General features: G+C 42.9%; 1 protein-coding gene across 5 annotated transcripts in view; it reads left to right on the top strand.

Annotated features, from left to right (window-relative positions):
• CLTCL1 (clathrin heavy chain like 1) overlaps positions 1–22456 on the top strand; it is an 81372-nt gene that overhangs the window by 5698 nt on the left and 53218 nt on the right. For all 5 annotated transcript variants that reach the window (XM_074206457.1, XM_074206456.1, XM_074206460.1 and 2 more), the window contains exons 2-6: positions 3466–3673; positions 9498–9766; positions 11626–11787; positions 15785–15898; positions 17230–17403. In XM_074206457.1, coding sequence (XP_074062558.1) covers positions 3466–3673; positions 9498–9766; positions 11626–11787; positions 15785–15898; positions 17230–17403 — 927 coding nt within the window. The remainder of the gene's footprint in view (positions 1–3465; positions 3674–9497; positions 9767–11625; positions 11788–15784; positions 15899–17229; positions 17404–22456) is intronic.

Here is a 22456-nt window from a genome sequence, read left to right as displayed (position 1 = left end):
TACTCCCCCCCCCCCCCACACACACACAGTGCTGGTCTTAAACTTCTGGTTTTAAGTTGGCATAGCTTAAAACTTCACCACTTGGTGCTGAGCTTTTCTTTATGAACTCCACTCCATTGATCTGTAGATTCCAGGCTTATTGTCCATCCTGCTGGGCCTACATCCTGATGAGGAGCTTCGAGGTTTGGCATCTGTGCCATGGCCTTCAGGATCTCCCAAGCCATGACCACATCTGGCTGAGGCATCAGATAGAGCTGGGTTCTGATGGCACAGTCTGTCATCTTGACCACATTTTACTAATAGCAATTTACGTATCTCAATTTTGAATGTATGTAGATAGGTATCTGCTCACAAAATTGAGGTACATAAATACCGAGAGAGAGAGAGAGAGAGAGAGAGAGAACACTTTGTTCCCAGTTTCTACTGCCTTGAGTATTTCCTGCCCTCACTTTTCTTAGTCTTCTGTGCCTATAATGGACTTTTTTTTTTTTTTGCAAGGCAATGGGGTTAAGTGGCTTGCCCAAGGCCACACAGCTAGGTCATTATTAAGTGTTTGAGGCCAGATTTGAACTCGGGTACTCTTGACTCCAGGGCTGGTGCTCTATCCACTGTGCTGCCTAGCCACCCCTTAGAATGGACTTTTTTGTTGCCTTTGGACATTCCTCTTTTTTTCATATTCTACCCTATCTATTCCCTTATCTTTCCCCACAAACTTTGTTTAATTTGTTTTCTGTTTGTAACTCCAGGCTTGGCAGAGAGCACTTTGTTTGTAGTAGGTCTCTTAAATATTATTGATTTGAGTAAGATTAAAGACAAGCTCCTGGTTCTGTTGCTTTTACTCTGTGCCAGTTAATAGGGATCTTCCCAGGTTTCTCTGAAACCATCTCTTTCATAATTTCTGACACTACAGTTCTATGTTCATATCCCATAATTTGATTAGCCATTCCCCACTTGTAGAGGACGTTGCCCTCCCTCTCTCTCTCTGCTGCTGCCCCTGCTAGTTTGTAGTTTTTGACTGCTATGAAAAGGGCTGCTATGAATGATTTCTCCCTATGTGCCCTTTCCTTTTTACCTTGATCTGAGTCATTTAGATCTGGTAGTGGGTGAAAGAAGATATATATACACAGCTGGTAACTTTTGCTCCTCATTCGATTGTGCCACAACTCAGGAGTTGCGTTCATTTGCATTTTTCTAATAATTAGGATTTTGGAGTATTTTTCCATATGATGGTTGACAGCTTGACTTTCTTATTTTGAGAAGGAGTGATCCACATCGTGTTACCGTTTCTCTACTGGGGAATGGTGTGTGACATTTCCAGTTGTTAGGTTATTGGGTCCCTCAGACAGCTGATCCTCAGCAGAGATAGTGGATGGAAAGCTCTCTCCCTGATGCAGACTTTTGCTTTTTTACATTTTTATTTAAGGCAGTGGTGTTAAGTTACTTGCCCAAAGTCACACAGTCAGGCAATTATTAAGTGTCTGAGACTGGATTTGAACTCAGGTCCTCCTGATTCCAGGGCCAGTGTCCTATCCAATACACCATCTAGCTGTCTCTAGACTTTTGCTTCTTAAAGGCTTTTTATTTCATATGATCACAGTTGCTTGGTTTATCTTTTGTGATCCTACGTTGTCACCTGCCCTCGAATGGCCCCACCTTGCAGTGCAGCAGGGGCAGTTTTAATCCTGACCGAGGGGCTCAGATCTCATCTTGGTTCCTGAGAAGTCGGAATCCTCTTTCCAATAGCATTGATAGAAGGGTCCTTAGAATTCAGTTCAATTATTAAGCACCGTGCTCCAAGTAAAAAACTTGGGCCAAGAGACAAAGACAAACTTGGGGAAACAGTTGTGGACATATTGAAGTAAATATTGAAGTAAAGGAGTTAGGGGTGTTGGGTTCCAGTTTTAATCCCTACCTGGATTGTTGATAACAATTAATAGCCAATATTTCTGTGGAGCATCAGGAGCTAGAGAATTCCGTAGGTTTTCTCAGTGAATTTTCACAGCCACCTCATGAGGAAGGTGCTGTTTTTATCCCCATTTTACAGATAAGGAAACTGAGGCCAAGGAAGGTGGCATGATCTTTGCCCACTGTCACGTAAGGTAGTCATTGTCTGAGGCAAGATTTGAAATCAAGTCTTCACTGATTCTAAGTCCAACAGTTTTTTCTCCCCTTCTTCCCCTCCCTGACCGCTGCTGAAAAGAGGCAGAAGGAGAGAAAACATGGCAGGTGGGATTGGGGACAGTCCATGCAAAGGAGTGGAGTTGGAGGAGGGGCTGATTTTTCTCCTTTCCTGACTGTGACCTCTTAGCAATTTGTATGGCTTATGATACTTCCTACAAGCTGTTTTTTTAAAAAGATATGGACACAAACAGCAGCTCTCTGACAAAGGACAAGGATCTTCAACTTCTGGGAAGTTGGGGGTGCATTGTCTTCAGTGCTTTGGTTCCTGGGAGTGGTGTGGGGACCAGGAGGGTCTACTTGGGGTGGGGATGGAGCAGAGGACCCACAATATAAACTTTAGGGTTAAACTCTCCCAATTTCATTGTAAAGAGGAAAGAGCTCAAGATCTGGTATCAGAAGACCTGGTTCAGAAAAATCTGCCTTTGTGATTTCCTACCTGGATGACCTTGGAAGAATCTCTTCTCTTTGGGCCTCAGTCCTTTCTGTAAAAATGACAGGGTTAGCCTTATTGACTTCCAGGGTTGAGTGTTGTGTGTCTGGTCCTAGGATGACATCTTCATTTTTCCCCACTGCCTTCCTCTGTCCCCTCAGTCACTGTCTGATGTCTGACGGGCATCTTCCGTTGTAGCTGGTTACAGCAGATCTGAAAGCTGAGGTTTTCTGCTTTATCTTTTCCCTTTTGACAATAAGTCTTTACAGCTTCTGTTGGTCTTTGCTTCTCCCCCCCCCCCCTTTTTAACCTTTTGCAAGGCAATTGGGGCTAAGTGACTTGCCCAAGGTCACACAGCTAGGTAATGATAAAATGTCTAAGGCTGGATTTGAACTTGGGTCCCTTTTGACTCCAGGACTGGTGCTTTGCCACCTAGCCGTCTCTGCTCCCTCCCCTTTTTTTTTTTTTAACTCTAGTGTGCATTCTTTAGACCGTTGACACATGGGAAGCAACATGCCATCCCCTGTGATAGCCTCCCCCCAGATTGGGCGGGGCTGGCGCTCAGATGGGCTCACTCCATCCCCAGATCCATGCTGGGACCCTGAGCGATGTTGAATCAGTCAGTGCTGCAGAGCCTTGTCTTCAAGCTTCGAGCGGGCACCAGAGCAGGACTGATGTAGGGGATTGGGCCTCTGTAGCGTTGGGATGTAGGGAGCTTTGGTTTGGAATCAGATCCTGCTTCTGATCACAAGAGATCATGACCCTGTGAAAAGAGGGGGAGTGAGCTCTGTTTTTCTCTGTAAAATGAGGGCTTGGTCTCCGTGTTTAATTTAACCAAGTATTCTTGTGTCCAGCTTCAGAACCTGGGCATCAGTCCGGCCAATATTGGCTTCAGTACGCTGACGATGGAGTCTGACAAGTTCATCTGCATCCGTGAGAAGGTGGGAGAGCAAGTGCAGGTGGTCATCATTGATATGAGTGATCCAGCCACTCCCATCCGCCGGCCCATCTCTGCAGAGAGCGCCATCATGAATCCAGCCTCCAAAGTGATTGCTCTGAAAGGTACACGGGTGGCAGGTTTGGGGGCTTCCTAGCACTCAGGCAAGGCGGGGGGGTAGCTGTCTAGCAGAACCATGGTCCTTATCTTGGAGCATGTGACTGGTCTAGTAGAGGGATAAGCTTGTCGAGGGACCTGGAAGGGGTTGGAAGGGCCGGTGGTTCTGCCTCATGGCTTGGATATCCAGTCAGAAGGCTGTTGGTGCATCACCCAAAGGGCAAGTGCGTCATCCTGGAAGGACCTGAGTAACAGTTGATGTTACTACTTGTGGAATGCTATCACCTTCAAGCAGTGACCTAAAGCCTCAACTGAAGATGCATTCAGTACCCAGAGATTATGGAAAAGCCGACTGCATCCTCAGTAGATTGTTAATCTCACATTTTGAGCAATGAAAACATCTGACATTGGGAATGTTGACTCCGAGACTGCTATGTTGACTGTGGATTTCTGACGGTTTTCTCCTTCGGTGAATTTGTTTAAGTGTCTAGCAGGAAAGTCATTCTGTTTAAACACTAAGTTTCTTCCAAAATAAATCTGTGCTTCCTAGTCTTAAGCAGATGGTTCACTTTATCTCGAGCCTTCTCCATGATGGCCAGCCCCCATCATAGCGGATGTCGGCCAGCGGGGATTTTTATTGAGTTCGTCTCAGTTCATCATTTTTTGTGTCAACAGAAATGTATCCATCAGAACTTACCGAGCCTGATGAGAGACCAGTGATGGTGATGTTTTTCTCCCATTATCAAAGAAGATCCTGACATCAGGGAGGTGAGGCCGTGACAAGCACATGGATTGGACTTGAGTGAGGGGAGGCGAGAGCCTATGTTAAGTCACCAGCCTCCCTTTTTCCTCCAGAGCCATCTGGGTCCAGTAACCAGATAGGAATCAGGACACCCTGGATGTGAGGCAATCACGTTGAAGTGATTTGCCCAAGATCACACAGCTAATAAGAGTCAAGTATCTGAGGCTGGATTAAAAATCAAGTCCTCCTAACCTGAAGACCAGTGCTGTATCCACTGCACCACCTAACTACCTTAACTGTCCATCTCCAGTCATCCTGATCCATATCTGACCACTGGACCCAGATGGCTCTGGAGGAGGCTGTGAGGCTGGGGACTCAGCACAGCTCCCCCTCACTCCAATCTAATACATGTGCTTGTCATGGTATCACCTCCCTGATGGCATGCTCTTCTTTGAGAACCGTGGACAAACAGCAACAGCACCTTCTCAGTGTGCTTCTTTGAGAAACCAGTATTGGCCCATTGTCTTCTATACCAGTCATTTTGTTTTACCTCGGACAAGTGCAGCTGGGGCCATGTTCCTGCCCATGAAGCCAACTCCAGCAGCTCCCTGTCGCCACCAGCAGCCTTCAGAGCTATCCTCCCTCTTGACCTTTTCCTGCCTCACTCGCCCACTTGTTCTCTTGCTACAGTGCTGCAGCCTCACCACCCAAGACCTTTCTGGCATTCTCTGATGTCCCCCAGGGCTGGACATTATCCCTCCTCCCCTCCAGCTACAATCTTCTCTTCTGCAAGGCTAGCACTTCCTTCTGAGATGTTCCCCAGGGATGTCTCAGCACCTTCCCTGGGAGGTTGAAAGCATGGATAGCTTTCCTTTTTTTGCCTGACTTGGCTTGCACTTGTCAGGAAGACTCACCATAGCATTCTTCCCATCTAAGACATGCCTGCGGTCAGGGCTGTCATGGTGGCAGGCCAGGCTCCTTCCCTGGTGCGCCCTGTGGGTCCCTGGATGTTAAAACTCTGAAAGTGATGTTTGGAAGTTTAAACTACTTCTGCAACTATATAGACTTTTTAGCATAGGAAAACTATGAGTTGCAGAAGTTTTAATATTGGACCCCTAATTCCCTGGTCTGTCCAGGTTATCTTGGGACAGGCAAGGGCCTCAGCTCAATCCCCAGTTTATCTTCCATATCCTGACCTTGGCTTGGAGGTTAGCCTACACTTTTCCCTGGGCAGCACCTTCATTGATCAGGTGAGACTGGACTCTACACAGAGCCAGCCCTACTGATGGAGCTCGTGACTTGGACAAGATTAGCATGGGAGCCAGGAGAGTAGGGAGAGGTGCTTCTTGCCATGCAGGTCTCCCCCACCCAGCTCGAAGGCTTTCTACAAATGCAGTCGTTCCACGTAGAGACTTAAGAACCAAATGGCAGCAACAAAAGCACCTGGAACTGAAGAGGGAGCCAGTGCTTTTAGCTTTTAGTCATGGCATTTTGATGTCTGCAGAGCTGGAGCCCGCTGGTAGATTTGGAGTGGAAGCTGAGCCGTCCTTTGTCTTGTAATACAAAAACTGTAGGCAGTGGGGGGCTTTCCTGGCACTGACAGATCACAGGAAAGACCTTCCTCGAGTGCCTGACAAACCATCTTTCTGGACTGCACACAAGGAGCCCCATGGCATTATCGGTTTAGTCACGCGGGACTTTTCCAGCTAATTTATTCTGGACTACACAGTATATTCTCAGTCTGTTAAGCGGAGTAGGGATATAGCATTTTGAAAGGAATTTTGAGGCATGTGTCAGGGAATGAACGAATGGGTTCTATTGCAATTTTTTTTTAATGAAAGAACGTTTGTTTTCCATATGGGGAAAAATTTAGACTAAATTAAGAGCATTAGGAAGTACTTAACTTCTTCCCCTCTCATTGTAAGGCAGTTTGGTATTTGAACCTCCCTCATCTGGGGCCACAGGTAAACTTTGTGTTAGCCGTTGGTTTAGAAGGGTTGGAGCTGAAAGCTTGTGCCTTGCTGGACCAAGAACTGTCTCTGGCGGTAGCAGCAGTGTGAGATTTGCCTTTGCACTCTCTTCATTTCTTCCCCTCTGGTTTTTCCCTATCTGACTGGCAGGTTTGTGCCTTTTAACTGAGCCTGTGGCAATTGGACACATTTTCAGAGGTGCAAAATTCTTCTTAGAGTGATGGTCAGAGGATAGGAAGCTGTAGAACTAAAGAGGCCTGGGAGAACATTCAGGGACAAAACTTGGATCCCAAAGAAAGAACTAAATTTGCCCCATTGTGCAGCTAGTGAATGGGCAGTGAAAATGGGATGAGCATCTAAGGGTCAAAGGGCCTGGCATCTGTCTGCTTGACCCCAGGGCATCTTGGAATAGATGGACATTAGCTCCTGAGTTTATGGGAAGCACATTTTATTTGTTAGTTTGTCTTATGAGGAAAAGGTGTTGGGACTTTCCTCCCCTCTGATCCGTGCCTTAAACCAGATATATCCCCCTGCCCATTTAAATTGGGAAATCATCTAGTGACCTTTGGCTTTGTTGGCAACTGGTTAGGGACCACCGTCTTTATGTCCATTTGCAAAGTCAGAGAGACTGGTCCAAATGATTCCACTTTGGGGTAATCCTTTGCAGGACATGTCAGAGTCGAAACTTTTAAAAGCTGACACTAGTTGTCATCTGTGATTTCCTCTCTCCAAGCCAGGAACCTGACCATCTAAAATGGAACTACTTAACAATAATATTCTTTGTTAATTAGAAAAGGATGATGGAGTAGCCCAAGGAGGGAAAAGAAAATATTCCTTTTTCTTAATAACATTCCTTCATTTTTTTTGCAAGGCAATGGGGTTAAGTGACTTGCCCAAGGCCACACAGCTAGGTCATTATTAAGTGTCTGAGGCCAGATTTGAACTCAGGTACTCCTGATTTCAGAGCCAGTGCTCTATCCACTGCACCACCTAGCCGCCCCATTCCTTCACTTTTTATGTAACCCACATGGAAGGGGGTAGTAAGCAGGTAAATTTAGCATGATGATGATGGTTATTAGGTCAAATTTAATAAAAACCATTCTTTTCTGGGTTATCTTTGCAATGTTGATGTTTTTGTATAAATTGTTCTCTGCTTGCTTCATTCTGCATCAGTCCATGCAAGTCTTCTAGGTTTCTCTGAAACTCTCCCTATCTTCATTTCTTCTTAGCAGTATTCAGTTATCTTCATCTACCATCATGTTCAGCCATTTCCCAATTGATCAGGACTCTCTGATTTCCAGTACTTTGCCCTGACGGAAAGAGCTACTATGAATGTTTTTGTGTATACAGGTCCTTTTCTTCTCTGATTTCCCTCAGGGTTTAAGCCTAATAATATTGTTTGGTTATAGTTCCAAATTGATTTCCGGGATGGCCGTCCCAGGTTATAGCTTCACCAGCAGTGTAGCCGTGTGTTTGTTTACCCCATGCTTGACCAACTTTGTCAATCTGACAGATGCTTTAATTTGCATTTTCTCCTTAGTGTTTTGAAGCATTTTTTCATATGACTATGTATTGCTTGGATTTTTTTCCTTTGACTGCTGCCTTTTATCATATCCTTTGACCATTTGGGGAATAACTCTTCTTAAAGAGGCAAATGAATGAATTCCTTATATATCTTGGAAGTGAGACCTCTATTAGAGAAACTTGCTATAAAGATTTTTTCCCCCCTTGCATCAGATATATTTGTTTAAAATTTTCATGTTTTTTCCTCCATCTTTTTTTCTAATATTTCTCTTTTTTCCTTCACCCCATCTTCCCATAGAAAATGAGAATGGGAGATTGCTCTGGGCCAGTGCTTGACCCTTGTTATCTGGGCATAGATTCCTTCAAATGAATGATCTACAATGTTAATAGATTGGGAGGAGCCCTACAAGCTTTAGTTAAATCAAGAGGTAGCATTTTATATTTGATGATTGGTTTAGATTCATTTAACTTGAAGATGAACAGCTATCCAACAAAGTTAATTATTCTGGTCCAGGGTCTTTCTCAATACTGTATTGTAATAATAAGAAATGTTTGAGCCATTTTCTGCTTCACGACCTCATCTGGTATCTCATGTGGAATATCCCTTGGAATAGATGGACATTAGCTCTTGAGTTTATGGGAAGCACATTTTATTTTTTAGTTTGTCTTATGAGGAAAAGGTGATGGGACTTTCCTCTGATCAGTGCCTTAAACCAGATATATCCCAGCCCATTTAAATTGGGAAATCATTTAGTGACCTTTGGCTTTGATGGCAACTGGTTAGGGACCACCGTCTATCCCTTGCTCCTTGGTAATCACCAGTCAGTCAGGAAACATGAAGTGCCCACTATGTGCCAACCCTACTCTTCAGTAACTTACGGTCAATGGAGGAAGACATCTTCCAAAAGGAAGCTCAAGCTACCAAGGGGAGGGGTAGCCGGGTGGTGATAGAATGGTACCCAGCTCAGGACCATGATGGTGAAATCCAAAAGATGAGGAGAGATGGGAAGCCAAGAGATGGCAGCTTGTAAACAAGCAGCATTTGCTGTTAAAAGATGCATGAAATTAATAAGATGCGCAGAGTGTTAATTTGGGAACGGGTTCGTGCTCACAAAGGCTCTTTGGTTAGACTCTGGTGGTCTGTTCTGGTTTGTTTCCACAGGGCCTTTTCTCTAGGATTCAGTAACATCATGCACTATGGTTAATACGTTTCAGATGTGAGATTAGTGTCTGTAAAATTAGGGATTTAACATCCCCTTTCATTTTTCATATCCAGAAAAGTCTTTTAGAATACTAATTCAAGACTGTGACATTTCAACTTCCATTTAAGTAAAATTGATTTTACTTTTCCATCCTTAATATATGAACAGGGACAGATGATTTTGTGATCCTTTGACCTTCAGCAGACCATCATTTAAACTGGTTTTCAAAACACATGGAAATGGTTAACAGAACAAAACACATAGAAGTGGTTATCGACAGGTAAAAACATACCTGTTTCAGATTGGTAATCTCTCTCTTCTCTCTTTTCTCTCTCTTGCTCCCTCTCCCTTTCTCCCCCTCTTCCTCTCTTTTTCCAATCCTATTTCCTCCTAGCGGGAAAGACCCTTCAAATTTTCAACATTGAGATGAAGAGTAAAATGAAAGCCCATACAATGGCAGAGGAGGTGACCTTTTGGAAATGGATCTCTGTCAATACTGTTGCCTTGGTAACCGACATGGCTGTCTACCATTGGAGCATGGAGGGAGACTCACAGCCCATGAAGATGTTTGATCGACATGCAAGTCTGGCAGGCTGCCAGATCATCAACTACAGGACTGATGACCACCAGAAGTGGCTCTTATTGATTGGCATCTCTGCCCAGGTGAGCAGAGAGTAGCTGTGACTCTCACTTGGTGGAGAGGTGTTGGGGAAGGCGGGGGAATCCTGTGATTAACATTCCCAGCTCCATAGAGCTGATCCCTTCCAGCTGCCATTCCCTGATATTGACTTATTTTTACTGTGTCTCCACGAGAAGAAATGATGGAAGCTGATTTGTAAACACACTTGGGGTTAACGTTGAAGATTTGTACGTTGTGTGGAGGACTTGGTTCCCGAAGTCAAGTGCCATCCCAACAGCCCAGGTTCCAGTTCCCCCAGGCCCACGGGGTTTCTGAGTGTTGGCCTTGGGTGTTGCCCCTCTAAAATGAGAGGCTGGCTATTGGATAGCCATGGCTGCCTCATGTAATATGTTTAGTCCTCCTTGTAGACTTGATTGCATTTATTTGAGGAGGTTCCATTGAGTCCTGGGCAAAGCTGGGAACTGCACAAACCAGATCTTCCAGTCAGTCATTGTGCCTGTGCCAAACACTGGGGGAACACAGATAGAACTCAAGCAGCCCAACTGTGCCCAGCCAGGCTGGGTACAGGATTCACAGGAGGGGATCTCCAAAAGGCAAGCCCAGATTGATGAGGGTGCTCCTGGCTCTTGGAGTGCTCTGTGCTTCTCAGTGTAGCTTCTAGTAAAAATGTCTCATAGAATAGGCCTAGGACCCTGAAATTCCCCTTTGACCTCCTTAGGTGGTCCTCTAGCCTTCCACTCCATGTCTCTGGGGGCAGCCCGGCTTAGGTCTGAGTGGCTCTCTGTGAGCACCTATGGCTGACCTGGATGGTGGACTGTGGGGGTTCTGTTTAGCCACAGAGTGGGAATGGCAGCATGGCCAACTGATGGACAGATAGAGTAGCTTGTTCCTCATAAAAACCAGCCAGATTAAACATCTCTGTGTTTGTCCCCTGCTCTATTCTTTTGCCTATCTTGGTTGCCCTTTTCTGGACACTTTGAACACTTTGGAATTTGTCACCACATTTGGAATGTGGTCCCCAGAACCAGGTACCATGCTGATGAGCAGAGCCCAGGGACACATCCTGTCTGGGGGTACCAGAGCAGTCCTGGTCCAAAGGAGCTTTCTGGCTGTCCTACCTTCAGCCTATGGTCACTCTTTGATCCTTATTTTATGAGCTTTTCCCTTCACGATGACTCTGTTCAGTGTAGAAAGTAGGCTTTTGGAGTGGGACTTGACATTGTTCTCTGTTCAACCTCATTTTAGAATCCATTCATCTTGTGGTATTCTTGGTGTCCTCCAGGATGTTAGCCAGGCCTTCTCTTCAAGGGCCTATTAGTGTGAGCTTCAGTGGCTGCTTGTTCATTGGTGATGGCACAAGGCCTCAGGGAGCTTTCCTTCAAGTTACTACTCCCTCATGTTTGGGGGTGATGCCCTGGAAAAAAGAAAAAACTCCCTTTTAAAATGTCATGGCTTATTGCACATGTTGTTAGATTCCATTGAAAGGAAATTGGTTGGATTTGATGAACTGTTTTTCTCTGTTAAAAGGGATGGCTTGGGGGTGGTTAGGTGGCACAGTGGATAGAGCACGGGCCCTGGAGTCAGGAGGATCTGAGTTCAAATCTGACCTCAGACACTTAACAATTACCTAGCTGTGTGGCCTTGGGCAAGCCACTTAACCCCATTGCCTTGCAAAAACCTAAAAAAACGGGGGGGGGAGGCTTGTTGAGTTAGGACTCTGTTCAGAAATGGTGATGAAAGACAAAAACAATTTTTAAAAAGTGAAACCCCCTCCCTTATTTACAAAATACCCATTTTTTTTTCAAAGGTGGAATAATAATTCCTTATTGTTCAGGCTCTTATATCATGTACTGGACTTTTCACTTCCCTCATACTCTTTTAGCAAAACCGTGTGGTTGGCGCCATGCAGCTTTACTCAGTGGACAGGAAGGTGTCACAGCCCATAGAAGGCCATGCTGCTGCTTTTGCCGAGTTCAAAATAGAAGGGAACTCCAAAGCGTCCACTCTCTTCTGCTTTGCTGTACGGAACCCTACAGGTGGCAAGGTAAACCCCCTTTTCTTTCTTGCCTGTCACATTCTCTTTCCATGGAATTAGGCCTCAGATTTTGCAATAAACACCAGTTTACAAGAATAAGAATAAATAATAAGAAACCAGAGCCTGGGAGCTAGAATGAGAAAATGAATTTACTTTGAAAACAGTGAAGCTGGTATTCGCAGCTTTTTCCAACAGTTGTCTGCCAAATTAAAAACTCTTGATTAGGGATTTGTTTTCAAAATGAGCTGACAGAGTCATTGCTAGAGGGCTTCCAAAGATGGTATGTGGCCTTCTGGAGACCTTCTGAAAAATTCTCCCCTTTCAGACATAATGGAGGTGAGGGTGGGGAATAGGGGGACATCCCACAAACACATTTTGCTTATTGATTTGCTCTACTTCATTGATTAAGGGATTTAGGTAAAGTTTTATTTCTAATTTTGGATACCTGCTTTTTGTCAGGCTTATTTTCTTTTTTTCTCCTTTTTTCTTTTATTTTTTTTCAGGCTTATTTTCTTTAAACTAGCTTTTCTTTTACAATTTTAAAAAATTAATCTGTTTTTCTCACAGCTCTGCCTTTCTTTCCCCCTTAAAAAACAAATTTCTTAATATGTTCCTACATAGTTCAGTAAAATAAACTAACACATTAGCACAATTGAAAGTTGGCATTGGGGCGGCTAGGTGGTGCAGTGGATAGAGCACCGGCCCTGGAGTCAGGAGGACCTGAGTTCAAATTCGGCCTCAGACACTTAATAATTACCTAGCCGTGTGGCCTTGGGCAAACCACTTAATCCCTTTGCCTTGCAAAAAAAAAAAAAAAAGAAAGTTGGCATTACTCTCTCCATCTTAATTAAGTTCCTCACCTCTCTGTCTAGTGGTCAGTGAATGTGTGGTTCACCTTTGTTGTTTTGGACTGGTGGTTGATTAGGGCATTGGTCAGTTCTAAAGTCTCTTGTTCTTTACTGTTGTTATTATATAGAACGTGTTCTGGCTGCTTCCTTTGCTTTGTTTCAGTTCATAAAGGTCTTTCGGGTTTCTTCTGTATTTGTCATACGTGTCATCATGTCTGATGGTACAATAATGTTCCATTAGATTCATTTGCCATAATTTGTTTAGCCAGTCTCCAAGAGAACATCTCTTTAATTCACAATTTGAGCCATGGAAATGTCTGCTACAAATCTTTCATACATATAACTCTTTATACTCTTTCTTTGATACCTCTTTGGGATATAAACCTAGTTATAGTATGCAGAAATTAAAGGGCATACACAACTTTCTGGAAATCGTCTCAGAATCCTGGTTTCTAGAATAGCTTAACCAGCCAGATACTAGTGTATCTGTTTTTCCACATCTCCTTCAACATCTGCCAATCTCTTTTTTGAAACCTCAAAAAACTTTCAAATATCCTGGCTTGGATTCTGTAGCACCAGACCTTCACACAAACTCCTTCTCCTTGACCACTTAGTACGCTGCTAATTTTAGTTTCCAAAATATACTTATTTTAGCTTTTGTGAACATTCCTTTATACTCATGGGGTGGGCCCAATTTTTAAAAATGCTTTAGTTATTTTTATTTTATTTGATTTAAAAAAATTTTTTTTTGCAAGGCAATGAAGTTAAGTGACTTGATCAAGGTCATACGGCTAAGTATTAAGTGTCTGAGGTTAGATTTAAACTCAGGTCCTCCTGACTCTGCTGTGTCACCTAGCTGCCTCTATGCTGTTATAGTTTTATATTCTCTATAGATTTATTGAGGGGCAGCATGGCATTGTGTTTAATGCTGACCTTGGAGTCAGGTCTTGCATCTGGAACATATTGTGTTTAACTTAGCTGTGTCATTTAACCTCTTTAAAGCTGAGACTTAGAGATCAGATTGGTGAGAGAGAAACATAAAGTTGTTGTTTTCAAAATCCCAAGAGACTGGGAGTAAGAAGTAGCTTTCAAAAGTGGAATGACTGAACAAATTGTTGGATAAGAACAAAAGATAGCAGGCAGAGAATACTGGGTGGTAACCCTAGAATCAAGAAAATCATTTTGGTTGTTTTTTTTTTTTTAGGTTTTTGCAAGGCAAATGGGGTTAAGTGGCTTGCCCAAGGCCACACGGCTAGGTAATTATTAAGTGTCTGAGGCCAAATTTGAACTCAGGTACTCCTGACTCCAGGGCCGGTGCTCTATCCACTGCACCACCTAGCCACTCCAAGAGAAAATCAGCTTTAAAGAGACTGTAGAAGTCTGCTCTATTTGATGCCCCATCACCTCACCAGAGGACCTTTGATGACCAAAGGCTCCTGTTGGTGGACAGGGCTGCTGGGTGGATCTCTATGCCTGACTCAACTTATTTGTTCCAGGAATTTATTGTCTTTTTGTTTTTTTTAGGTTTTTGCAAGGCAAATGGGGTTAAGTGGCTTGCCCAAGGCTACACAGCTAGGTAATTTTTAAGTGTCTGAGACCGGATTTGAACCCAGGTACTCCTGATTCCAGGGCCGGTGCTCTATCCACTGTGCCACCTAGCTGCCTCTTATTATTTTTTTAAGTTAAGTAGGATTGGGGAAGAGGGAAACATCCCTCCTACTTAAAAAAAAAATGAGAACTTGAAAGATATTTTTTTAAATGCTCATAAGTGAACAGAAGGAAACACAGACAAGCAGGGTAGCTTTGAAAATGTGAAATTATCAACTTTTAAAAAAGCATGGAACAAAATGAATATTCCTAGTTTTCATATAAAGTCCTTGTGTTTATATAAAAGTTCTCTTTTAGTCCTTAACTTTAAGATAAAACATTTAATTTTAAAAAAGTAAAAGATAGCTTTCAAAAACTGAAACCTAGCCACTTTTCTTTGGCAAACGATATTTTGACGAACATGAATCTAAGTGATATGACAGTGATGGAATTTGGAGAAAGTCTAGATCTCCTGTATGATTTGACGTGTGGTTAATGCAGAGTAGCTGAGAACTAGGAAAAGAATCTTGGATCCTCATGAGCTTGGCAAAATCATCTCTTCAGTATCATTTAACCCCCCCCCCCCTTTTTATTGGGGACTGGTGGAAAAAGCAATCTGTTCTTGGAATCTTTCAGAATGCTCATTGTCTCTTGGACTTCTTTGCCCCCATATCCTGGGTGCCCCATGTCCTGACCTTGCCAGACCTCCCGCCCACCCGCTCTCATTCGCTGTGATAGCTTTCCTGTGGGTTTCTCTTCCTGCCAATAGGCACTTTGCACAGCCTGCTGCCGGTCTTCTTGTCATGATGTGCTCTTTCTCTGAAGCTCCTTGGTGGTTCCCAAGCCTTTAAGACAGCCTGATGCAGCTTATCTTCTCCCACCCCCTCCTATCCCATGCACTGTGCCCCAGCAAAACTGTCTGCACGTGCTTCCTGGGAGGAGCCTCTTGTCTCTGCCTGTTGTTTGTGGATTGACAGCCCTAAAGCAAGTCCGAAACTGTCCAGTTTTCCTTTGTCTCTCCTCCAAATGAGAAGTGTTCTTCCTCTGATCCCATAGCACATTGTTATGTGCTCTTCAAGATTATAAATGCCTGCAGAGTGAAATACCCAGTCTTGAAAAACTTCCCAAGAAGTGGTTGGGGGCTAGGGCTTCTGGGCTCAGATTGTGGCCTTCTCCCTTCCTTTCACCTCCTAGGACATTAGACTTTCCCTGGATCTCCTGCCCTGCTGCTTTGATGGGTTTCTCTTCCCCTTTCCTCCTGGACATATTTCCTGTATGCCCCTTGCTCTTTCCTTAGCATCTGGTACTAGATCTGCTCTGTGCCTTACCTCTTACTCCCCGGGCTTATTTGTGTATCCAAGTTCCAACTGCTGTCTTCTTGTGGCCACACCTGCTGGATGCCATTCCCAACCTTTGCTTGCACTGGGTGTGTGTGTGTGTGTGTGTGTGTGTGTGTGTGTGTGTGTGTCTGTGTCAGGTTGAAGGTAACTGGGGTCCCTGGGGGCTCTCTGAGCCCATGGCCTTTCCCAGCCAACCTGCCTCAGTGTCATGCTCTGAACTCTCCTCCCCAGCTGCACATCATTGAAGTGGGCCAGCCTGCTGCAGGGAACCAGCCCTTTGTCAAGAAAGCCGTGGATGTGTTCTTTCCTCCTGAGGCGCAGTCAGATTTCCCTGTGGCTATGCAGGTAAGATGGTTTCATTTTTTTCAGACTCTGCCAAGGATTGGACAAAGAAGGCCCAGGATTTGGAAGCTGAGGACCTGTCGGGTTCAGATCCTCTCTGCTCCTCTCTAGTGTAGTCTTGGGGGGAAATCACTGCTATGAAATAGTTAAAACATAGAAGTGTAGTGTCAGATGGAGGAGGGTGATGCAGTGGGAGACATGCTGTTTTCTTCATTATGATGTTTTTTTTTTTCCCCTCATGTTTTTCAGGTAGTTTAATATTTTATTATGAACGAACACTTTCTGATGACTTTCAAATTCTATTTTTGTGGAAATGTTGAAATGTTGAAATTTTATGTCCGTTGGAAAACACCTGTCCACAGCCCTAGACCTTTTTATTATTGTTAAAAATTAGAAGTAGAAGCAACTAGGTGGTGTAGTGAATAGAGCACCAGCCCTGGAGTCAAGAGGATCTGAGTTCAAATCTGGCTCTGACACTTAATACTTGCTTAACTGTGTGACCTTGGGCAGATCACTTAACTTCATTGCCTTGCAAAAAATTTTTAAAAAGTTATAAGTAGCCCACAGTAACATAAGAGATATGTTGTTGTCCTGTTGGCAAAATCCTAGTGAAGAATGTAGTGTTGAGTGTTGAACCAAGACATTGGGGTCCAGGTATGTGTTCCAGGTCATGAGTCTTAAAAATGATGGAGCTGAGATACATGTCCTTCTGGACTCTGTGTTCTTTCGGGACTCTGTGTTCTTTGCTGGAACTCAGATGCATCTCTCCTGCATGCTGTTGCTGTTCAACCATAGTGCTGAGGCACAGGCAAGAAAGATGGGCATCTGACATTGCTTCTCCCTCTGATCAGGGCAGCTCAGTGGCCCTTGTAATGCATATAGCACTGGACCAGCAGTCAGACACATACCAACTGGGTGATCCTGGGCAAATCACTTCCCTTGTGTTTGCCTCTGTTTCCTCATTTTACAAATGAGGATATTAACAGCACCTACCTTGTGAGGATCAAATGAGATCATCATTGAAAAGCAAATGCCTGCCCCCAGGAGGTGCTGTAACTTGAATGCCAGAGCTGTCTGCCCTGTGCTCTGTTCTTTTGATGCTTTCATGGCAGCTTGTGATCTCTGGGAAGTTTTTAGATAGAGACTCTTGACCAACAGATACTGAATGTCCAGGTCATGGAAAGAAACCTCCCTTTTATTATCACACCTTATTTTTCAGGGGAGGAGGGTGCCTCAGGAACATTGGAGATGAGTCGATTAATCACTTCGGTAGGAAACTGCTTTTGGTATAGTTACAATCATAAGGAACTTACAACTTTTTTCTTTGCTTACAGATAGGAATCAAACATGGCGTTATTTACTTGATTACAAAGCATGGTTATCTTCACCTGTATGACTTGGAGTCTGGAGTGTGCATCTATATGAACCGCATCAGTGCTGATACAATCTTTGTCACCACTCCTCATGAACCTACTTCTGGGATTCTTGGTGTGAACAAGAAAGGACAGGTATGCATTGTGTGGCCAGATTTCCATCTTCTCTCCTCCTCTTCATAAACCACCATTAAAAATTAGGGAATACTGTGTAATTGATTCTCTACTGACTATGTTATGATCCAAGCAAGGTTGACTGTGGAATAAGACGTCCTCCTCTTTAGTCCATCTGTAAACATTGACTTAGCTGTCGGTATTATAAAGTGTGGTCATACTACTGAAGGAACTGAATGACTTGTCAGCCTTGACCTTGACAGCAGTAGACCTAGAAGACTAAACCCAGTTCATTAGCTTTTGTTGATGTGAGCAAATAAAGTACTTGGTAGAGATGGATTTGGTGTATATTTAGAAGCAATAAGGGGGTAGCTAGGTAGAGCAGTGGATAGAGCACCAGCCCTGGAGTCAGGAGGACCTGAGTTCAAATCTGACCTCAGACACTTACCTAGCTGTGTGGCCTTGGGCAAGCCACTTAATCCCATTGCCTTGGAAAAAACCTTAAAAAAAACAACAAGAAACATTTCATGAGAATTTTCCGCATTCATCTCATAGAACAGCTCACAAGAGTTGTTTTAAGGGAGCCAAGATGGTGGAGGTAGCATTATCTTCCCAACATTCTCCTACAAACTTCAAAATGATTCAAAAAGAATTCTGGAGCGATAGAACCAACAAAAGTCAGAGTGAGACATTATTCCAGCCTAGTCCAGCTGAGAAGATTGGAAGGAAAGATCTGTGATGTTGCGATGGGGAGCTGATCTGGAGCACATGCAGCAATACAAGTGGTGGACCTTGGACGTGGTTGTAATGACAACAGTTTTAGGAGCTCATTTCCTAGAAATGTGGAAGGGAGCAACCATTGAGAGTAGGATTGAATGCTGTTCAGCAGCTCCATGGCTAGGTAACAATTCCAGGGTAGATAGAAGTGCTAGTTTTTAAGGCTTCAAGGGAGCAGGGGCACTCCCTGCAGAAGGACCAGAGTGTAGGCCAGGAGACCACATTTCTTCCCAGACCACACCACTTTGAAAATAACAGAAAACCAAACAACAAAAAAATCCCAAGCACTGAAAATAGCAGCATGAACAAGCCTGGGGCATGGGACAATGCACCTCGCGGCACCCCACCCCCATCCCCCTCAGTGGAGCACAAACCGAGTTTCAAAGCAAGAAATTAACAAACAACAACTAAAGAACTTAACTGTCAAAAGTTATCTTGGTGTCAGAGAAGAGCAAGACTCAAAATGCAGAAGATAGTGCTGGGGCAAACAACTCCAAGCAAAGCCTCAAAGAAAATTGCAGATTGGGCCCCAGTCCAGTAAGAATTCCTTAAAGAGCTGAAGAAAGAACAAAAACTGAGATCAGGTCAGAGTGTTTGAAAAAAAAATTAAAGAAATGAGAGCAATATAAGAAAATTATGGAATGAGAATTAATAGCTTGGTAAAGAGGCACAAAAAATACTGAAGAAAAAAACACCTTCAAAAACAGAATTGACCAAATGGGTTAAAGAGGTATAAAACTCTGCTGATAAAAATTATTCCTTTAAAAACAAAAGATAACCATGAAGCCAGATGAGGCTTGGGGAATTTAAAGAGATTCTATCAAACTTCAGACCCTCCAAATTAAATTAACTCATACTTTAATGCTATCTAATACTAAGCTGGCAATTGGTGAAGATAGAAAAAATAAATTAAGAAAATAGGGTTTAGTTCCCTCCCAAAAATCTATTTACATCATTTTTTTAAGCTAAGTAAGTATTAAAGGTCTGAGGCTGCATTTGAACTCTTCTAACTCCAGAGCTTGTGCTCTATCTGCTGTGCCAACTAGCTTCCCCAAGAGTTTTTTAAAATGGAGAATTCTTGTACAAATTATACAATTAAACAAAGAGAACAATTTATTCAAGGACTAGGCTAATGAAAATTGAAGTTGGAGGACTTCACAATTCTGACAAGTGTAGTCAGTGATCAAGTGAGACTTGAGAAGACATGTTGATCAGTGTTATTCTTTATTCTGCCTTTGGACTGAGAAGTGGTCACCTATGGCAACATAATGAGGCATCTGTGCTCAGGCATGGTCATCCCGATGATGTGTTTTGCTTGATTGGACTTAGTTGTTACAATACAAAGGAGGATTCTGTTTGGCACAGGATGGGGAAGAGTATTGTTGGGAAGGGACAATAATTTTTAAAAATGAGTAAAACATTTAAAATCAGAATTAAGAGATGTGAAGCATAAGACTTTTAGACTTCATAGAAGCCTTGTGCTGTAATCTTCAACACTCATTGAGAAAAAAAAAACAGATGACATGAGATACGATCAGTGGTAAAGTGACAATAAATATTTTGACAGGAAATGACTTGTTACTAATATGGGAGTCCTTCCTGAATCAAAATTGTCTATATTTGGTCAGATTGCCAACCTTTTAGAGAAAAGATTAGATTTTCCTTCCCAAATAGGGACAGCTTCTATCTCATCCCACAGAAATAATGAAAAACAGCATAAAGGAGTCACTGTTATCTGTTAAGAGTTTAAAAGATTATCCTAGGGGCAGCTGTGTGGCACAGTGAAAAGAGCACTGGCCCTGGAATCAGGAGGACCTGAGTTCAAGTCCAACCTCAGACACTTAATAATTACCTAGCTGTGTGACCTTGGACAAGTCTCTTAACCCCATTGCCTTGCCAAAAACCCCCAAGGTGATGATCAACCTTGATGGACTTGCTCATTCCATGAGTGCAACAATCAGGGACAATTTTGGACTGTCTGCAATGAAGAATACCATCTGTATCCAGAGAAAGAATTATGAACTTTGAACAAAGACCAAAGACTATTACCTTCAAATTTGGAAAAAAAGTGGTTAATGGTTATCTTACTATGTAATTTTATTATCTCATACTTTATTTTTCTTCCTTAAGGATATGATTTCTCTGTCATCACATTCAACTGAGATCAATGTACATCATGGAAACAATGTAAATACTGGCAAATTAATTGCCTTCTGTGGGGTGTTGGGGGAGGGAAGTAAGATAAGGAGGAAAATTGTAAAACTCAAAATAAATAAAATTTTTATAATTAAAAAAAAAGATCAGAAAGAAAAAAGCCCCCCAAAACAAAAAAAAATTAAAAAAAAAAGATTATCCTGGGGGGGCAGCTAGGTGGCGCAGTGGATAGAGCACTGGCCTTGGAGTCAGGAGGACCTGAGTTCAAATTTGACCTCAGACATTTAATAATTACCTAGCCGTGTAGCCTTGGGCAAGCCACTTAACCTCATTGCCTTGAAAAATCAAAAAAAAAAAGATTATCCTAACCTTTTCTCAGTCACAATCAAAAACACACTGATTGAAATAGAAATGGCAAAGAGTTGCCTAAGCACATTGCTGGTTGCCAACCCATCAGCTTTCTGACTTGTACCTGAGCTCTGCCAGATTTTTAATGGGAAAAACCTGCAAGTATGTCTACAAGGGGCATCCTTGATGATGGAATGGGATTGGAACAGCTGGGTCTTCAGGTAAGAGTTCACCAAATACGGCGGCTTTTCAGGCATGCCATTGATGAAGGGGAGTAGATGCAGCTAAATCCCTCATCTTATTGCTTGGTCAGTTAAAGTTGATTTGCACAAAACACCCAAAAATCTCTCATCCAACAAAACTTTAGCCATAGAAACAATGAAATTATACAAGATTCCTTGTGATTTGTAACGGGGGAGGTAACTCGGTTACTAATATTAAGGAGAGTGAAGATCTGAAGACAACTTCTTGCTAAAACGCCAACACTGTGGAACAATTCAGGTCCAGACTCCAAACCAGAGAATTTGCTGTAGATGGCAGTGTTTGTAGATAACATTGCACTAATCTCATCAGACTCCAGTATTGACAGATCCATGATTACTCAAAAGTGTTTGGTCTAAAATCCACACAGGAAAAACTTAGGGATATTAGATGAAGAGTACTTTGTCTGTCCAAATGTATTGTGGTCTGAAGGATCCAGGGAATAATTGGTCCATTTGTCCAAATGTCTTGATACGGAAGCTGTGTACTGTACTGGATCAAAATTAATAAGGTTAGAAGAAAGAATTATGGGACTGAGATAGTGTGCATTCCATCCTGTTCTACTTAAAGCAGATATATTGAGGGGTGGCTAGGTGGTGCAGTGGATAGAGCACTGGCCCTGTCTCAGGAGTATCTGAGTTCAAATCCAGCCTCAGAAACTTAATAATTTCCTAGCTGTGTGGCCTTGGGCAAACCACTTAACCCCATTGCCTTGCAAAAGAAAAAAAAAAGAAGATATATTGAACAATGGGAAATAAATAGAAGAAAATAATTGGCAACAATTATAGCATTTTCATACAGAAGTATAAATGTCATCCATATGAGCCCAAAAGAGCTGAAAAAAATTTTTTGGTCTTCTAATAATTGACTTAATTGCCATGTGGAGAGAATTGGCAAAGAAGTTTAATACATACATTTTTAATACATAAATTAGCTCATAAAATCTTCCAAAGAAGGATAGTAGAATTTCATGAGCAGTATTTCCTCATAAAACAGCACAAATCAGTGGATGGAAAAACTAGGTTCAAGTTTGACAAGAGTCTCAATTAGAGACAGTCATGCCAAGAGGACATTTTGAGGATGAAACTAGGACAGTAAACAGACAAACAATAGGAAAGGCTTTCAGGGAATTTTTTTAACCAAGTCTTTTCACTGACAAGGACAGTGGAACCAGTCTACATTTACTCTAATATAGTTCACTTCTCAAGGGAGTGGAAATGACACTAATGAGAGTGAAACTGGGAAAAAATAGTAAGCTTATGCTGAAGGTAGCACACCTGTGCCAAGGTGGAGGGAAGACACTTATAGCAAAGGGAGCCTGGAGAAAAATAATAGGAATAAATACTGAGGCTTTCACATGGGATAAGCCACAGCCGGCTATGATGGAAGGCATACGGGATCTCACCATGCTCAAGTGTCTGTCTGCACCACGAGACTGCTTTAGATCAAGCTTTCCTCCAACACGTATCTTCCACCAATGTCAAAATCATGCAGGTCTTTGAACAATGATTAAAAGAGACTCTTCAGTCTGTTG

The sequence above is a fragment of the Macrotis lagotis genome, chromosome X (assembly GCF_037893015.1).
Source record: "Macrotis lagotis isolate mMagLag1 chromosome X, bilby.v1.9.chrom.fasta, whole genome shotgun sequence".
Taxonomy (NCBI): Eukaryota; Metazoa; Chordata; class Mammalia; order Peramelemorphia; family Peramelidae; genus Macrotis; species Macrotis lagotis.
Note: the sequence above shows the minus strand (reverse complement) of the source record. Positions and strands in the feature narration are given on the sequence as shown.